At 50.4% G+C, this 19,312-nt stretch overlaps 1 protein-coding gene across 1 annotated transcript in view; it reads right to left on the reverse strand.

Moving 5' to 3' along the window:
• ASTN1 (astrotactin 1) overlaps positions 1 to 19,312 on the reverse strand; it is a 280,642-nt gene that overhangs the window by 146,012 nt on the left and 115,318 nt on the right. Inside the window, exons 3-5 of the mRNA XM_053663736.1 lie at positions 6,502 to 6,895; positions 5,432 to 5,578; positions 4,253 to 4,360 (exon numbers count right to left, since the gene is read on the reverse strand). Of these exons, the coding sequence (XP_053519711.1) occupies positions 4,253 to 4,360; positions 5,432 to 5,578; positions 6,502 to 6,895 (649 nt within the window). The remainder of the gene's footprint in view (positions 1 to 4,252; positions 4,361 to 5,431; positions 5,579 to 6,501; positions 6,896 to 19,312) is intronic.

Here is a 19,312-nt window from a genome sequence, read left to right on the forward strand (position 1 = left end):
GAAACACTTCCAGGTGGGTGGGGTCAGGGATGGGGAGGTTTTAGTGTGTTTATTGTTTGTGGGGTTTTTTTGTTTGTTTGGAGGTAATATTACATAAAGGCAGAACAGAGGTGGGAAAGGAAGAAATCAACAACAAAACGCGTGGGTCCTTCGGAATTTCCCTTGCAGTCTGTGTTCCTGTTCACTGTCGGCATCAAGAAAAGGCACCTATCCTGCCTCACCGAGTGCCAGTGTTGTGCACACTCTGACATTTTGAGTCCTCACCTCCTCACCGTGAGCCTACAGTCTGCGCAGTCACTGCCCCCTCCACGCGTCAGGGAAACAGGCCTCAAAGACGTGAGCCTCCTGGTGACGGTCACCAGTGACAAAGTCTAATTATGGGCCGGGCACCAGGGCCCGGGGCCTTGTGGCTCCTGTCATTTCACAGTGACCACAGTCTCATGAGGCCACATCCTCGAAGTGACAGGCACTTAGAGAGGCCACAGGGCAGGTCTGGGGTCGAGAGGCCACTAAGAAGTGGGACCGAGATCGAAGCCCAGGTCCAGCTGAGGCTCCAGCCGGGACGACAGTGCAACCTTTGGGCCCAGGAAGTCTTTGGAAATGCGGGGATGATTTTGGGCCCATGGATGCACCACCCCTTCTGGCAGCAAGTTCCCTGAATGGATGGGTTGGCAGAGGCTGGGGGGCAGAGACTCCGAGGTGGTGGGCAGGCCCTGGGTCCTCTGTCCCTGGCTACCCGGAGAGAGGCTTCTCAGGCCCCTGTCCTCTGAGCACGAGTCTGTTTCCCCACACTCACAATCTTGGTTCCAGCCCAGCCCTGAGCAGCAGAGCCACCACCAGGACGTCCCTCAGGTGCTCAAATGCAAAAATCCCAAACTGGACTCCCCACCTTCCTGCACAACCTGCTCCCAATCCTGCTGCCGCTGCTCAGCCAAAGTCATCTACATGGTTCCTTGAGCACCAATGTTCCTTCATGTCCAGCGCCTCCCTCCCCAACCTCCTGGCCGCCGGTGCCAATAAATCTTTTTTCATTTTGCATCCAGACTTTCCCTTGTCTCCATTCCTGGATGATGGCGATAGCCGTCCACTGGGATGGTGTCCCTGCCTCAACCTCCCCCCAACACCTACCCTCCACACTGCCCCAGAGAGACTTTCACCAAGCACAGGGGACCAGGGCACAGGTGTTTAAAGCCTTCAATGACTCCGACTGAAGTGTCAGGTCCACGTCCTGCGGTCAAGGCCATGTGCTTTCTCCTTCCCTTCCAGCCTTCTTTCCCGAGCAAACCACAGACCCGCATCATAAGCCTCATTCTAGTCAGCTAGTTCCTGCTCTCTGGCGAGGCCGCTCTGGTTTGTGTGGCTGTCCCTTGGCACATGTTGTCTCCTCCTCCACGGCACGCCATTCTGCTACCTTGTCAGCCTGGCGTACACTTCCTCTTCAGGTCTCAGCTCGAACGACAGCTCCCTGTAAACACTCCCTAGAACCTTTAAGAACAAATCCTCACTCCTTCCTCGCTGCTCCTCTAGCCCTCGGTGCACTCTGCTGTCACTGCTCCTGTCACACGGCATGACTGCGGTGTACAGGCACTTGCCACGGCTCCCCTGTCACTGCAGTCACTTGCTATTCATCTTCTCGTCTCCCTAGTTCTTCCACTTCAGCAACCCACTATCCAGCATGTCTCCCTGGATTCGAAACTCCAGCCGTTCCCTACGATCTCTAGAACCAAGTGCAGACTCAGTAACGAGGCAGGTTTCTGGTCCTTGTCAGCTGGACTGTTTTCCAGCCGTCCCAACTACAGAGCCGTTACAGCTGCCACACTGAAGTACTTTCGCTTCCTTGAAAATATCGGTTCTTTCGTGCCTTTAAAGCTTTTTCTAAAAGATTTCACTTTTTACATTTATTTTTAAAGAGAGGGGAAGGAAGGGAGGAAAAGAGAGAAAGAAATGTCACTGTGGAGAGAAACATCAATTGGTTGCCACTTTGTACATGTCCCAACTAGGGACCGAACCTGCAACCCAGGCATGAGCCCCTGCTAGGAAGTGAACTGGTGACCGCTTGCTCTGTGGGATGGTGCTCAACCAACTGAGCCACACTGGTCAGGGCCCTTTAAGGCTTTTGCTATGCTATTTTCTTCCACTGGAACACCCCTACCTTACATTCTCTGCTTTCAATAAATTCTTTATATTGTATATAACCTCGGTGCAATTATTTTCTCCTTTTCTTTTCTTTTTTTTGGCCTCCAAGTGCTACCAGGTAGAATGAACTCTTCTCACTTCTAAGTATTCATTTTACCTTATTTATATTATTAAACTAAGACTCATCATTGTCCCGTGTTTTCATGCTTCCACGACTTATCACAAAGCCTGACCCGTGGCAGGTAGGTTATAAAATTTCTTGCTGGCAGATGTATCCAGTTCAATTCCCCAAACACTCACAAGCATCTATTATAGGCAAAATTCTCCATTACTCACTTTAGAAAAATAAATTAGACATGTCCATCCCTATGAAGCTTACCGTATAGTTAATAGCAATAAACAGTTGATGTACTAGGAGACCTTGGTATTTCAAATAGTTTTTATGCTGCAAAGAAACTCCCTCTAATTCATTACGATGGGTTTTCTTAAACAGGTTTCTATTAAAGCAGAATGTGCCCTGCTTTGGTACGGCCTGGGCTGATGGATCTGGGTTGACTATTTGCTGTATATAAACACACAGTGGGGAGCAGAGGGTCCACATTCACGCCCCAGGGATACGGGGCATCAGGCATTAAGCTGCCCAGAGCCCCACTGAGTGTTTGAGGAAAAGGGCAGGAAGACGTTTTCTGCTGATTGCTGCCAAGCCTACAGAAACTGGGATTGGGGGGTTAAAAGGGATTCTTCCAGTCTCTTGGAAGAGTACCCTCAGTATAGAGGAACTCGGGGACAATGTAGCCAAAATGCCCTTGTCTTTTGGGGGCATTGGCTGGTTATCAGTTGGGGGAAATCCTACTGAACATAATAGAGTCTGGCAGAAGTGATGCCTGCTTGGGTGTGGTTGATAGCTTAACAATATGGGTGTAATAATTTATAGTTTTCATTGGAACATGTCACCTAAAATGTCATATGGTGTGCTTGAGTGTGCTATTGTTATGTTTCAGAAAGAGATGCTCATGATTTTGTAATGAAGGACTTTGTAACAGAAGAGGGGTGTTATTTGGGCCCTGCACCCTGTACAATGTGACGTCACTCAAATATTCTCCATTGTGTCTCCAGGGGCCCCTGTCTGATTTTTGAAGATGAAATGTTATGGGAACCCAAGGCTGCACTGTGGAGACCTCTAATCGTGACAACAATGGGGATTTCACAGTCCTTTGCCAGCCACCAAAAAAAGTCCCTGTTAACATAACTTCATCTGAACCATAGCCCTATGTGTGAGGTACTGTTAATCCATTTGCTACGTGAGGATGCTGAGGTTCCCAGAGGTTGATGGCCTTATCTAATATCAGTAAATGGGGAAGCTGATTGGTGCTTGAGCCCAGGCAGGCCTCCCTCAGTGGGGATGGTGATACCAGCCAGTCACAGGAAGTAGCGGCCACTAGAGGCAGAGCCACACCCGAAGCCTCTAAACCCCAGGGCGGAGGGGCAGTGGCAGTGGGTGCCTGGAGGGCGGCGCTGCTGGTGCTGAGCAGAAGGAACGAGCTAACTGGGAAGCTGCTGGGAGAGGGGAGGGGGCTGGGAGTGTGGGCTGCGGTGATTCTACAGGGAGGGGGTTAAAGGGCAAGTGCCATTCCAGGCCCATTTCGGCCACGGAGGACTCCTCGGTTGCCCCGCCCACCCTCATCCCTGCCTGGCCGGATCCCGAGGCCAGTGTGGCTGGGTAAGCATGGGTCCATACCCTGACATTTCCCCCACATAACACACTTCGTCAACTTTACTTTCTGTCTCTAAACAGCAGAATAGGACTCCCGAGGCTTCCGGAAGGAATTGAGAGTCTTCTGACCAAGAAATAGCCTTTTAAACAACTTGGAAGACTGTTTGAGAGAGCCATTATCTGGGAGAGATGGGTCTCTGAAACGGTCCACTCCAGGCTCTTCTCTCTTCTGGGGCAGAAAACCAACGGTGGTCCAGGAACCCTTCCCACGGGAACAGGCTTTGGTGTGCAGACCCCACAGCCCGACCCCAGGCCTCCCTGCAGCTCCCTGGCCTCCCTGTCCCAGAGCTCCTCGCCCACCCCCCCACCCCGCCCCGCATTCGTCCCTCCCACCCTCCCTACCTCTACTGCGCCTCCGGCTCCGCGAGGGGTCGGTGTAGAAGGTCAGCTGCGGGTCGTTTTCTGTCTCTGTGCCGGAATCCCCTTCAGGGTTCAGGAAGGCGGAACCAGCTGAAAGGAACAGGACCGTGGCAAAGACAACATCTTTAGTCTTGTCCTCACGAAACTAAATCTTTGGGCAAGTTCAAGAGAAGAATCGATGAAAATAAGAGCAGGCTGGCTGACAATCTGGAAGGAGTAGCCGGCCATGGGGATTGGAGCTTCCGAGACACGGATTTACTGGAGAAGTAGACAGTAGTCACGGAGCCCTCCCTTCCCCCAGCACGCCCCTACCAAGGAGGGCCATTCCTGACAGCTACCTGCTGGACAGGGATGGTGGGTGGAGAAGGAAGAAAGAGAAATGGTCCTCATTACAGGTCATGATTCTGGTTCCTATCAGACCGGAATTACGTCTTAAGGGACATAGGCTCTTATGCCTTATTATCTATAGGATCTTATATTTTTTCTGGCCCCAGAATGAACATGTATTGTTAAATGTGAAAAAGAGAGAGAATAATAAATACAAGTAAAGAAAAACGTATAAGGGGCCAACTCTGATGTCTTCTGAATCCATACCATCAGAGCAAAACTGTTAACATGTGAGGTATATACTCTCTGCCTTCTTTTGACACAAAGCCAGATAAACATTCTTCAGTCTCCCCTTAACCATGGCATTCTGCTGCACCTTCTATCTTATAACCTCCTTTTTTCACATAATAGATGGGTAGCAACTTTCCACATTAACAAGTACAGATCTGTATTACCATCGTGCGTGGCTTCGTGGTCAGCCCCTGGACCGGAGACCCAAGTGCGGGCAGTTCAGCAGGTTCCCCCTTGACAGACAATGAAGCTCTTCCCCGTTTTTCTCTCTTTAGACAATGTGACGAAGAGCCTTTTACACCCATCTTTGCTTATTTGTCCAGTTATTTCCTAAGGATACATCCTTGCTGATGAAATTACTGTCATCGGGTTTGCAGATTTGAGTTTTTCTGATAAGTTGTACTCAACAGGCCTCCAGAGAGACTGTACAAAAACGCATCCCCTCCAGACATGCATGAGAGTGGGGGTCAAGGACATGAAGGGGCCCTGCCTGTGCGGGTACTCAGGAGTCCCCCTGCACGCCCCAACCTCAGACCCGGGTACCTCTGGCTTTGTTGTTGATCCGCTTCCTCTGGCTACTGGACGTATGGGACAGCAGAGTGGCCTGCTGGTGGTTGGAGTCCACGGGGCTGGTGGCGATGATGTTATCTTTGTACTTGTTCATCAGTGACAGCTTGGCATTGTCACTGCCTGTATAAGGAAAAGTCAGGGCAAGAACTTTAAAAGGTCAAAGAGAGTGAGAGCAAAGGAATCTGCATAAACCAAGTACACGGAGTTTTCACAGAATTAAAATAAGGAACCTTTAAAGTGAGGGCTTGGCAGAGAGAGAAATGCTTGGATTTCTGGGGGACCGCGGAGTGATGAGAGGAGCGAAGTAAGAGAGATTCTAACTGAAAAGCCGAGTCAACCAACTGTGTTGAGAGGGTCACCACATGCGGCCCTTTGACTAGACACAGGCAGCACAGGGCATCCTTTTGGTCGGCCAGGAGTCTCACGAGAGTGTGAATTTGAGTGCCTCCGGACAGGACAGGCCGGCTGCCTGCCCCAGCCTGCACCAGTCCCTGTCACCTGACGTCCAGCTCGTTCCCATGTCTGAGCCATCTGCCTGCTCTCTGAATGCACCTGACTCTGTAACCCCCAAGTATCACCTGGCTCCTTGGTAGGCTCAGCACTGTGCCAGGTGCTACGGGGAACCTGAGACACTGATGACATGCCCCCTATTCTCAAGGAGTTCCCAGGCTTTAATCTTAGTAGGAAGCGGCCACTCACACAGGCCCTCTTTCTGATAACAAGCAGAATCTTTTTATTTCCCAGAGGAGGGCTCACTATGTACAAAGAAGGCTCCAATCCACTCGTGGGTTGGGTGTAAAAGTGTCTCTGCTACTCGTGCAAAGTGGAAGTGGAGAGGAACCCCAATTACAGCTCTCCTGCTGGTGTCCCATGCCGGAAAACAGCTCTCATCCTCTCAGGAAGAAGCTTACACTTCTTGCCCACCTGGGAAAGGGCACCGGCACATCCCAGTATGCATGACTGGCAGCCACAAAATTTGACACAGCTCTTCCCTACCAGTTCCCTAGCTCCCCGCAACAAGGGACAGGAACCAAGTTGCCCACCTGGTGTGAGGTCCATGCCTGCCTTCTCGTTGCAGCCCTGCAGCGAGTCCAGGGTGCGGGTGACCTGGCTGGCGAAGTCCTCCCCTCCGTTCATGCACTCGCGCTGCAGGTGGTGGCGCAGGTCGGTGATGTCGTACTCATAGCCGTCCAGGATGGGTGTCTCCCGGATGCTCAGGGTGCCACTGGAGTTGTGGCCCTGCACGCGGGCATTGCGCAGGCTCTCCCGCCCATGCCCACCGATCAGCACCGAGGGGATGTAATGGATCTCGTTGGCCGCCTCGGCGCTGGCGCTCTTCTGGGGCTGGGGCACCCGGCGGCGTTTACACCAGCGGCGGCGGGTGTACAGGATCATCACCAGGCACAAGATGGACAGCAGCAGCGCGATCATGCCACCCTGGGAAGAGAGGACGGCAGATGAGGGCGAAAGCACAGTGAGCGGGCATCACTCGGCAAGCCAAGGGGCAGTCCACTGTGAGCCATGCTTCAGGTGAAAGAAAAATGGAACTGGGATGACCGGTGCATCATCTCAGTGGTCTGCAGGTGCTTCCGGCTTAGCAGACAGTCTGAATAAAGAAGGCTTTGTGATTTTGTGTGCGCGCGTGTATTTCAGCTGCAGAAATAAGGAAGAGGGTTAGTTTGTTAAGGCATATCTGCTCCATAAAGCTACTTCCAAGCCAATTTTTAGCGGTGGGGGGTGGGGCTCTGGTTTCTTCTTCTCTCACATCTTTAGGTCAATCACGTACAGGTTTTTAACTCTGGCTCCACCAATGAGCACGAGTCCTCTAAACTCGAAATCTCAGCTTCCTGCTCCATCTGATGGAGAGGAGATACAATTACCCTGGCAGGGTGGTGGCCAGGACCAAGTTAGGTTCCTGTGTGAAGTGCTCAGGAGAGTGTGTCCCACAGAATCTAGGCTGACTCAGCATAACCTTAGACATCTCCATCCAAGTCCCCGCCCCAGCTGAGAAAACCATGGGCCCATCCAGAGAGGCATTTACCTCCAAGTGTGTGAGGGCATCGCGCCATCGGACATGAGTTTGGGACACACTGCCAGGGGAGACAGCCTTCCCCCCACTCACCCCGTCCTGCGTGATGCTCCTGTTCTGGCCTCCTCTCCGGGCAAGAGACTGAGACCCACGTCCTGGGGTCAGGCCGGTGGGAGAGTTTTCTCCTGACCCTCCCCATGCTTCACGGCCATCCTCTGCGGCCACTACATGAAGGCCAGGATACCACTCCCTGTGTCCGAGGGGAGGACGCAACACTCGCTGCGACTGAACACCTCCCCGGGACACCCACCCAGGTCGGGGCTGGCAGGGAGGGTCTGGCAAGCCTATGGCCGCTCAGCGGACATCAGTCTTCCTGTGCACAACCCACCCCCAATCCCTTTGTTTTGCTCCATACCCCTCCCGACCTGTTCCATCAGGTGGGGGGGTGCCAGACAGCTGTTTCCCAGCCCTGAGTTTCCGTCAGCGCCTCCTGGTCACATAGGCTGGAGATGAAAACCCCACACAGGGCCGTGTCGAGATTATCCCCCAAACTCATTACAGGGGATTCTTCCACGTCTCATAATAATTATGTCTTGGTTTATAAAGTTTCTCTCCTCATAAATCCTTTCATTTACCCTCCCTCTCCTACCGTCAGTGTGAGCAAAGGACCACACCTGCATGCATGCACACACACACACACACACACACACAAGATGTTGCCACTTTCAAACAGGCAGCACCGTGGAGCTGAGACAAGCGGCAACAGAGTCAGCTGGAAGGGACAGGTCATGTCCAGTGGCTTGTAGGGGACACACACTGGCCTCCAGGTTTCAAATTCCTCTGTTATCTGTGAAACTCTTTCTCCTGGTGACACCTCTGGTGCAGGTACAGAGGAAGCACAGGTGTGAAGCTGCTTGGTTACCGCTGAGTGAGCGTCCACAGCCACACGTTCCGCGCCCTGGCTGACCGCCGCCTCCCCTGCCACCCACCGCCCCGTCCCTGCAGATGAGCATACAGAGCCCCTGGGGCCCTGGAAGGGGCCACCCTGGAGCCCCGGGTGAGTCTACAGGACAGCTGTAGGCAGTGCTGTGTCTCGGAGTCAGACCCATGTCCTGTCCTCTCCCCGAAACCGAACCTGCATCAGCTGGTAATTAAGGCAGAGGAAGAAAAACTCCCCGAGTGAGAAAAGTTGTCAGATGCTGATTGAGGCTAGTGGAAGCGGGATGTAGTTTTATTCCCTGGAGAGCTATAGGAGCAGCGCACACATCCAGCCCAGAACCGGCTTCAGTGGCACCAGCACTGTCTTCCCCGCCCCCCGGAGGGGGTGCAGTCAGGAGCCCCTTCCGCTCACCATCCCCAAGGGCCACCATAAGGCCAGGACAAGATGCAGTCATAGGTTCTTTCCTGATGTTATGCAGGAATAAAACAAGGACAGTCGCCCAGGACGGGGTTTAACTATGCATCAGACATTTGTTCTAAATGCTCCACACTTTCAACTCTAAGAGGGACAGTTAAACTATTTTAAACACGTTTGCCATTTTACATTTGAAAAGGCTAAGGCACAGAGGTTAAAAAAAATCAAAAAACATAACACCTTGCCCAAGGTCACACAGGATATGAATAGGACGGACTCGGGAACAGACTGACTCCCACCTCAGAGCCCGCGATCTTCACCACGTGGCCCAGGCACCGGGAGGAGCTCTGCCCCCCAAGACACGGGCATCCTGGGCATCAAGCTCACAAACCCTATGAGGACAAGGTCAGAGTGCAGATGGATGACGATTCCTCCCAGGTCCACCCTCACTTCTCGAAGGAAAAAAAGGAACCATTCAGAATGCCCACTTAGAATAAGCAGTGTCATAAACACATGTCCTTTTGCTGTGTCCCCATGAGGTGTCCCCACCAGAGATCGGTCAATAGCAGGAAGATGACGGTCCTCACTTCAAGGTCACTGTGCTGACAGGAGACTGTGCATCACACATTGCTACCTGCCTGGGGGGTACCATTGGGCCCTCAGTTCAGCTGAATTTCAACCAAGAAATCTGTGTTTTGGTTCAATTGTTATTACTCACTAAAAATCTCTGGGTTCTTCCCCTCCTTTTCTAATGAAGAAACGAGGCCCAGAGAAGCCACCACACACGGCAGTGCCCACTGGTTCTAGACCCTCGGTCACTGCTCTTTTTGTGGTTCCATTCTGTCAGGTTCATACAAAATTCCCTTCACCGTGCACAGGCCTCGACCCTCAAGAATGTCTCTTCTGTAAAAAGCACGGCGACCTAAAGGGAGCTAGAACACAAGTTTTCGTTTGGCTAAGCCAGTGTATCTAGCATATCTAATCTTTACTTAGAGTCAGTGACTCCTGACCATCTTAACGCTTCTTTAAAGAAATACCATGTTTATTTAATTTATTTAGAGGGGGGGAAGAAGGGAGAAAGAGAAACAGCAATCGGCTGCCCGTCGCCCACCCCCAACCAGGGACCTGGCCCACAACCCGGGCACGTGTCCTGAACAGGAACCAAACCGGCAACCTTTTGGCTTGAAGGGTAATGCTCAACCCTCTGAGCCACACCAGTCGGGGCTGATCTCAACCCTTTAATATCAATAACCAGTAATGAATTCCAGACACTAAGAGAAACTTAACACGGGTCCAGGAGGAAGGGTTCTCAGGTAGTCGGGGGGCGTTGTGGATAGCTTCTCTGCTTCTACACCCCGGACGGGTGGCACGTGTCACAGCACTTTGAGATGACTTGCCAATTGTGGGTTATTGCATAAATAATAATACGAGGGGCGGTGCAAAAGTAGGTACAGGTGTTCGTATGGGAGAGACCTGCAGGATATGATTATTGCAATAGCTTCATTAATGGGAAAAATGCCACAATGCAGCTGTAAACCTACTTTTGCACAACCCTGTATATCTAATGCTATATATTACTATATAATTTAATAACGATATTTTATAGTAACAATAATTTATAACATCACCACACACACACACACATTCCTCTGAACAGTTCATCTGTCCCACCCAGTGTGAAGGTCACAGGCACTAGAAAGTTGCCTCTTTCTACAGTGACAACTTGGAAATCCAGTGTTCACATTTGATTCCTTTTACAGGCCTGCGAGAAACTACAGCTCGTTGATATTATTGCTTTTAATCTCACTACTTCCACGGAGGACTTTAAGCCATTTCCGTGAAAAACACAGATGCTCTAGGATTTTCTTTCAAACCGTCAAGTGAAACCAAGAGGTGGCCAATGGAATGGAAATAAACTTGGACCAAGAGCTGCCTCTAGGAGCTTCCTGATAACCGAGTCGCAAAGAGAAAGGCAAGCGGCCCTTTCTTCTTGTCTTGACCAAAGAGGGGAGACTGTGGGGAGGAACAGACCTGCTCCACGCCTCCAACCCCAAATGGACGTCCGCCTGGCTGCGCGCGTGAGCACGCCGACCGACGTAACAACCGCGTCCTCACATAGGATCCACAAAAAGTGCCAAGAGCCTTCACACTGGGGTCCTGGCTTTGAGTTTCTGCACCATCTCAGCGTGTTCAGAGTGAGCTCTTTACTCCGGCATCTTAGTTTGTTTTCATGGCAAAAACATTAAGAAACATCTGGACCCAAGTGAAGCAAGTTGCAAATTTAAGCATTCACAAAATAATAACACTGACTACATGACATGAAATTATTTCGCTCTTTGTACATCTTTTCATGAAATTTCTGATTATTCTATTGATTTCCCTCAAAACTGTTAACATTTTGTAACTGGATGCGTGTCTGGGGCATAGCAGAGCTCCACAGCTATGAACAAGTTGCTTGCAAAAAAAATGGCTTTTAAAAAAGTGTTTTGCTTTAACAATCAATAAATCATTTCTACCGGCTTCAATAAAGATCAAACCGATGAAATTGGCTTTTATTTTATCACAACGCTGACATTTTCGGCACTCACCTGAGAGTACGGGATGAAATCTGTCAGGTGATTTGCGGATTTTGGAATCTTTATGTAACAATGTTTTGGGTAGGGTCCATGGTGACCGCCCCGGGACAGAACGTTCTCGGCGGATCTGCCTTTTCCACTCAACCCAGACACGCAGGGCAACCCCAAGCTGGTCTCATTACCTGACCTTTGTTTTAGTCCTTTTTCTGGGTCATGCCGACCTCCCTTAGTTAACTCCTACCTGTCCTCCAAAGTGAGTTCAGTGACATGACCCCAGAAAATACCTTCCTGATCTTGCTGACCTGCCCACAGAACCCACCATATAACTCTGAACACAAGGCCTTTTGCCTTTGATTTGCTTGTCAGTCTCGTCTACTAGGTTATAGATGTCACGCGAGCAGGCATCTCTGAGCTCCAGGGCCAAGTACCGTGCACGACACAAAGCAGGTGTTCAATAACTGTGGGAGGAAGAAAGGGAAGAAGGAAGGGAGGGAGGGAGGGCTCAACTTTGAGTATATTTCAATACGGACATCTTCTACATGCCTGCAAGTAAAACTTACATACGTTGGTTGCTTACGTCACTCATTCATTCCCATCATTCCTCAGTCATTCAACAAGTTGTCTACTCCCTTTACCAAGGCATTTTCTAGTGGTCACTGCTAAGTGCATTCTGCAGAGAATGATACAGGTATAGGCCCCGATCTCATGGATTTTACACTGGAGTTAGAGGGAGTAATCTGTGTGATTAATTTTTAAAGGTAAATACAGGAACAAAAGGAAGAGGGAAAAAACAGATCACAAGGGCTGGAAATAGCCAGTCATTATTCTTCTTCCTCCGACAGAAGAAACTGGGATAGGTACAGCGACCTTGGACTAGATGGTACCCTAGGTAACATCTCAGGGCAAGCAGACCCCTTTCCCTATCCCAAATCAGTGTCGCGGTATGCACAGATCTCACAATGAAGAGTCAGGATCTATCAATGGCACCAACACTTAGGATATCACCTGGCTTTCGTGAACCCTTGGCAAAGAAATGGAAAAGCTGAGATTATGTTTCCAGGCTCCATCTGTCAAGGGACCACAGCCAATTAATCGGCTCACATTTCAAAGCTTAGCTTCACCTTAGGAGGAACCAGAAGAGTGGATCTGAGACATAATTAATTATCCCTCAAGGCAACTGGACAGACTGAATTCCAATTATATTCCAAAGGGACTTAAACGGTGGTTACAAAAAAATAAGATCCAAATAGACAAGTTTGGTGGCCCATGTCAACTACTTCCCCCAATAGCAATGCCTGTGGGTCTGGGGCACAGGTCCTCTCTCATGGATGACAGTGTTCACTCACGTCTGTCTCTGGCTCTCGAAGGAGACAGGTCAAGAGGAGAAAAACTGCGCAAACCCATAGGGTAGCGCTGGTCATATTTTAATCTGCCTTCCATTCTGCCGGGGGTTGAAAACGGCTGAGGTAGGTAAGTGCTTTTCAGCGTGTCGCCCAACCCTGGGTCTCTGTGAGCCCAAGGGAATACCAGACCCAAACTACTGATATTAAAACCACAAATTTCCCCAATAAAACAGCAGGGCTCACCAGTGGAGTGATGGTGCATAACCTTTTGCACCCACCCCAGGCCTTCAGATATCAAATGAGGTGACTGGAAGAAATGCATCGATGCTTCCAAGCTGAGAATGTCCCGATTGTAATACTGGCCCCTGCCGAACTGGAAATAGCTCTAAACTGGTAAACAAATGGGAGAGAAAATGTCTGTGACCTCTTCCTGCCCAGCAAAGCCAGAAACTACAGATGGGAGAAATGATGGGAGCTCTCCTTCAGAGGCGGGCCAAGCCAGCTCCTCCCCAAAAGGCACAATAAGGCCTGTGAAATCAGATGATGTCATTGAAGTTGTAGTTAACAGGTGCCTGACCTTGAGGATCCCTTTCCTGCCAGAGGCATCACCTCAATGAGAAGCGAAAGCCCCTTGGTCGGCTCCTCCAGCATATTCTCTTCTGCGAGGGCTGGAGAGCAGAAACCCATTACCTCCTGCCCATCTCCTTCCCAACAAACGGAAGACCAGAGAAACGCTTTAAGCATATTAAGAAGCGAGTCCAATTTATAAATTATTAGGAACATTACCTCCCCTTGGGGGTTTTCTGAAGTCTTTAATCGTGTGGAAATGCTTTCCAGTCGCCACGGGCCGCCACGTTAATTAAGAGGCCTCAGTACGTCCTCTGGGACTTCTGACAAGCATTGCACGTCCCACTGGCAGGGGACAGACCCGCCTGCCTGGTTAGCCTCTCACTGGGGTGTAACACTACCGTAGCCTGCTGTCACGAGATGCCTCAAGACCCCTTCCCCATTCTTCTAAGATCCAAGTCTCCACAGCTTAGGAAAGAAATAGGTCATCATCTCAATACCTCCTCTCATTAAGTTGCCATTGGCTGGGTAAAGACGGGGACCAGGCAACCGTTCATCAGCAGGAGATGAACTCTAAGAAGAGGAGCCTTCCAGGTTAGGCAGGTTGACAGTTGAGGGCCCTTCCCAACAAAAGCAGCCGAGAGCATGAAGCTCTCCTTGGGAGGAAACTCGACTCTGTCGCTTTGCTGTTGGTTTCCAGCTCTCGAAGTCCTCATCCTGTTAGGTTTGATCACTGTCCTATGTCTTTAATCTGGGGAGTCTGTCTTCCATTCCTTCGGGAGACTTCAGGAGCCTCTTCTAATGACAGCCTGAAGTCCTACCGGGAAAGTGGCTGGAGGCTAGCGTGACGGACTCGGCCTGGTTATTTCAAGTTGTTCTCTTTCACATGCTTTTTATAGAGCTGCTTTTTTGGTTCTTGGGATTTTTCTTGCCACAGAGCCTTCACTTTTCTGTCCCAGAGCAAAAAAGCAAAAAGAACGTATTTGTTCATGAGGTGCTCAGAGCTGTCTAATCGTGAGCAGCTTCAGCGAGCTGCCGTTCGTTTTGACGTGTCATGTAAATGAGAATGGCTAAGGCCAACCAGGGCTGGGTGAAGCAGGGTGAGAGAGCAGAAGCTTGTTCCAGGCTGGGCTTTCTAGGTCCAAGGCCACTCTGAAAGACGCCCCCCCATTCCAAGTAGTGGCCTAGCCCTCTGCAGAGCAGGACAGAAGTGAGGAACCAGCTGACCGGGACAAAACTGAGGTCTTCTCATCCCTCCGGATATAGACTTAATGTCTGCCAGGATGCTGCCAAGGCCGGCATCAGGGTAGAACCGCCATCGGTGTAGAAACAACACCGGTGACCCACATGAGTGGGTATGTGTGTGTGCACATGCACAGGCACGAATGTGACAGGCAGGCAAGGAGATAAAAGGGTCCAACGCAGATGCAAAAGCACCCCAGGCCGCTGTCTCAGAAATCCCAGGGCAGAGCTGCAGGAGCCAGGTGCCCTCCGCGGCCCTGCGCACCAGCGCTGTGCATCTTCTCCAGCCAAGCATGAAGCCAATAAATAAGTATCTCCAGCTGGAGAACGCTCATTGCCTATTGTTGGCCATGGTCTTTCCCTCCTTCCCGCTTTGTTTTTATGCAGAAGGTGATCTTGATGAAGAAAAATAATAACAATAATCTGCTCCATTAGGACCAACCATTATGAGAATTATAGAACAAGTACCCGAAGAGGCAGCTGGCACGGTACATGCTAATGACCGCTAGACTTCAACTCTCTCTCTCTCTCTGAACCTAATGGGGTTGTTAAAGCCTCTCCGTCCCATCTCCGCAGATGCTGGGCAGTTCAGCCCAATGGGGAGGAGAGGAGGTCTCAGAGAGATCATCGCTGCTCGGGCAGCAGCTGGGGCTGAGCAAATGGAAACCAGTAATCCAAGTGAGTGACTGAGGGCAGACCAGCTGCCAGGCACCTGTGGGGATTCCATGGCTTTGAATGAAAACAGTTGGGAATAGGATGGAAGAAAGACTCAAAATGTCAAGATTTCCCTGAAATTGGGCCATATTCGTCAATGTCATGCTCTGAACCAGTGAAGATTTAAAAAGTCTGTTTCCTCCTGGAATACGGACTGAGATGGACCCTGGATGGCTATGCTATTCAGAGACACCAGTCAGGGGACAGGTGGAGGGCCCTTCGCCCGGGGTCTGGAGCTTGGACACATTTGTGTCCCACACAAGGAGGCACAACTTGATCCTCAGGGTTGCCGAGAGGTCTGGTGTTTCAGTGCTCGGAAGTCCCACTGGGTTCTCTTTCAGGGGGTGGCAGGGTGTGGGGGTGTCTCCAAAGGCACAGTCCCTCTCTCTGCTGAGAGAAGTGACAACCATACATGGCCGATGGGTGGTTTCGTGAATGTCTCCAACGCTACAAACCACTGTGAAAGCATTTCTCAGCTTCCTGGAGCAATCCCCTTCCACGTGCTTAATTCCTCCCCCGAATTCCTGCTTTAGTTTGCTAGTCTATGCACGCGCTGCCTTATTCTTATATGCGTATACCATATAACGGAGAGATAATAATAACTACCGTTTGTAAAGCACTCACCATGTGCCAAACACAGCACAGAGTGAATTACATTCATTATTTTATTTAATCCTACCAAAAATATAAGCAGTAGAAATTACTATTTCCATTCTGAAATGAGGAAACAGAGGATCAGAGGGATTGGATAGCTTGTGCGAGTTTCAGTGGTAGTATGAGGCCAAACTCCAGACTCAACCACTCATCTTAATAATGTGTCCCATGACCTTGTTCCATGACCTTGTGGAGGAGAAAGGGACCCACCACCGTAGTCTGGGCCCCCACTGTCCAACTTCCCATAACCTCTAAATTAAGCCCAGAATGGCCTTGCTCCTACACTCTTGACTTCTGAGGTCATGCAAGCGAGGATTCCTAAACGTCTATACTCGGAAATCTATACTGACTGCCACGGATGCCCTGAATCTGCTTCAGGTAAGCTGATCTCTGGATGGAGCAGATGCACGATCTCAAGCAATTATTTAACTGTGCCCAGGGTGGCCATACTTGTCAGACTGTCGGTCCAACCCAGGCAGGGAAAACCTATGGAGGTATTTGGTCTTGGGTAGATGTGTTCTAAGCGAAAGCCGCTGTCTTCAGGGTCTACAGGTACCAGGTGCTCAGCCATGTCCTGGACAGCAGTCTGCCAGCCATGCTCACGAGTCAGGTCTGTTTGCTGTCTGCAGGACCTTGTTCTGGGATCAGAGATCTAAGAGGAACAGCAGATGTTTTCCCACAGTAGAACACCACACGGAGAAGACAGACTGAGGAGAACATCTTAAACTTGAACGCTCTTCAGGGAAACTGGGAACTGCGTTGCAACCAGTTCACTCAAAAGACTGCTGGCCAACACATTCGGAGACGGTAGGAGAAACCCTGCAGGTCAAGTTTTACATCAGGCCCCAAAGGGTAATAATAATGGTCACACCCAATGCAAGTCACTCAAAGCTGGTCAAACACAGAGGCGAGCAGGTGACGCTCTGCTGACAAACCTCCTCAAACTTGTCATTGACTTGACCCACAACACTGGAAAACAATGAGCACCCATGGCCACGTCTCGGTAACGCTCCAGCTGTGACTCAATCTTGGCATCAAAGTAAGATACGTATCAGAGCTAAAAAAATTATAGGGACAAAAATTAACAGGAAGGACTAGCGGAGAAGATACACATTCCCAATTAGCACACCGCACACCAAAATCCCTTCCAAACCCCTATTCCTTGCCAGCAAATGTCCGGCATCAAAGGGGGCGGGGAGAGGGAAGACTGACAGTTACAGGAATCTCCTATTGGACCACGCACTAAGCGCTGTGGCTCTTACTTCCCCCTCTTAAAAAATTATTCTAATTCAATTTTTCTCTGGAACTAATCAGCACAGAATCTGGAGAAGAGGCCTGGTCTGGGAAGGCAATCTCGGAGAGAGACAATGATGTTCTCATCAGGGCGGGCCCCCTTCGCCCCCCAGCTCCGACATCAGCAGCATATTGTCAGCAACTAATTACATTTTTGCTGGCAAGGTCATTGTACACGTCTTCAAATCCTTCCCATCATTAATTTAAAATGAAAAACAAAAAACAAAAACCAACTCCGCCCTGCTCTGCCTCCTCCCTCCCTGGCAACCACCCTCCCCCCACCTTGCATGCTGTCAGCTGTTTTTCTACTTTTCCGGGATTTTTTTTTCTCTTGTATTTTGCTGCAGATGAGGGGCTGGGGTGATGAGTAGGAACCCTGCCCCCTGTTCCTTCCCCAGGTGAGCGTGGCTCACCTCCTTCCTGGTTAGACACTAGTCATGTCAGCCAGAACACAGGTCCAGTGCTCACCGGCAAGGATGGTCCAGAGCAAAGGGAAGCTGGAATCTGAGTCCCCCGACCCCCATGGAAAGTGACAAAGGCCCCACTGTGGTCTTGTTTTGATCTACTACTGATCAGGAACTGGATGATGCAGAGTGAATCCACAGGTCAGCCTGATCTAGCCAGAGACACTCACAGGACACAAACCGCCAGGGCTCTTGCTTCCAAGGCAACCGATGAGGCAGACATCACCTGCCCAGCCAACGCGGAATTCTGTGCCCGGGGCGGGCATGTGGCCCTGCCCCACGAGGGCCCTTCCCAGCCAACCCACAACAGCATGATGACTTAATTCAGACCACAGTGGCCAGGCTTTCTTTTTTCTACTTTTTAATAGCGGTGATTTATTTTTCTCTATTCTTAACGTTCAGTTCTGTTGTAAGGGAGAGAGAGAGGGGGGTAAAAAGGAGGTTGGAAGGAGGACAGGGAAAGAAGAATGGGGGGGAGGGAGAGCTGACAGAGGGGACCAGGGCTTGTCTCTGCCCATCCCCGAGCCTTTGGCCTCCCCTTCCTGGCATCTCCTGCCTCACCCTCCCTCTACCCGAGCCCCCCATTCCCTTTGGGTCCCAGCCTGACTCCTTTTGTTTCCTAAAGCCAACGCTGATTACTCTAGACCTGAGCCATGTCCTTCTCTCCCAATCTTAAAGCACATGTGGACATTTCTTAATTAATCTTTACTCTTTAATTCTGCCATTTCTAGTCTTGCAGGCAGAGACCATGCCTTAAAACCTTCCCCCCGCCAGTCCCAGCCTCAGCACAGGGCCCAGGCCGGGCCGGCCTCCCGGAGCAAGGCACGGCCTGATTAATTACAGGGAGGCACACTCAGCTGGCTTGGCAAGGCTGATAAAGCGCGAATAGCATGATGTTTACACACCGCTTGTCAGTTCGGGCTTCGGGCTTCCATCTGGAAGCCTGTCTTTGCTCCTCTCAGCTGGCTCCTTGGCTGCAGTGCCGTCCCGGGAAGAAGTCAGCTGGTGGGAGGGTGTCAGGCTCCTCACCCACAAGGACATTCAAAGGGCCGGTCGGTGACACAGAGCCACCACCCAGGAGGTAGGTGCCATGCTTTCAGAGAGCGTGACGGCTCCTCGTTGTAGCTTGTGGCTCTCTGTTATCATTAGCACACGGCTGGGAGATGGCGGAGCGCTCACTTCAACTGAAGGGGCTTTTTTCTAGGGAAACGAACGGACCTGTACTTGGATCTGACCCGTCCTCTACACGCCACAGACCTGCATGGATGGGGTGTCATCCCCAGAGAGGTCAAAGGAGTGTGTTGTCACATTCCTTCCTACCTAATGGTGGGAAGAACTGGACCACATGCTTCACAAAGAGAGTGACATAAAAAAATAATTTAACTCCCTTCTAGAAACTAAAGCTTTACTTTTTGTTTTTAATCTATGCATGTTATACATATATGGAGTGGAGAAAAGTAGGTTTACGGTTGTTTATATGGAAAATCATACAATAGTTAAATGATAATAAATGATATGATATAGATGATAATGCGAGAATGAACTGTGTCCTGTGCACTCACAACTGTGGGCCCACTTTTGCCCCACTCCAAATATGCACATTTATATTTCTGTTTCT

The sequence above is a fragment of the Artibeus jamaicensis genome, unplaced genomic scaffold, assembly GCF_021234435.1.
Source record: "Artibeus jamaicensis isolate MK-2021 breed Jamaican fruit bat unplaced genomic scaffold, CSHL_Jam_final contig_327, whole genome shotgun sequence".
Lineage (NCBI taxonomy): Eukaryota > Metazoa > Chordata > Mammalia > Chiroptera > Phyllostomidae > Artibeus > Artibeus jamaicensis.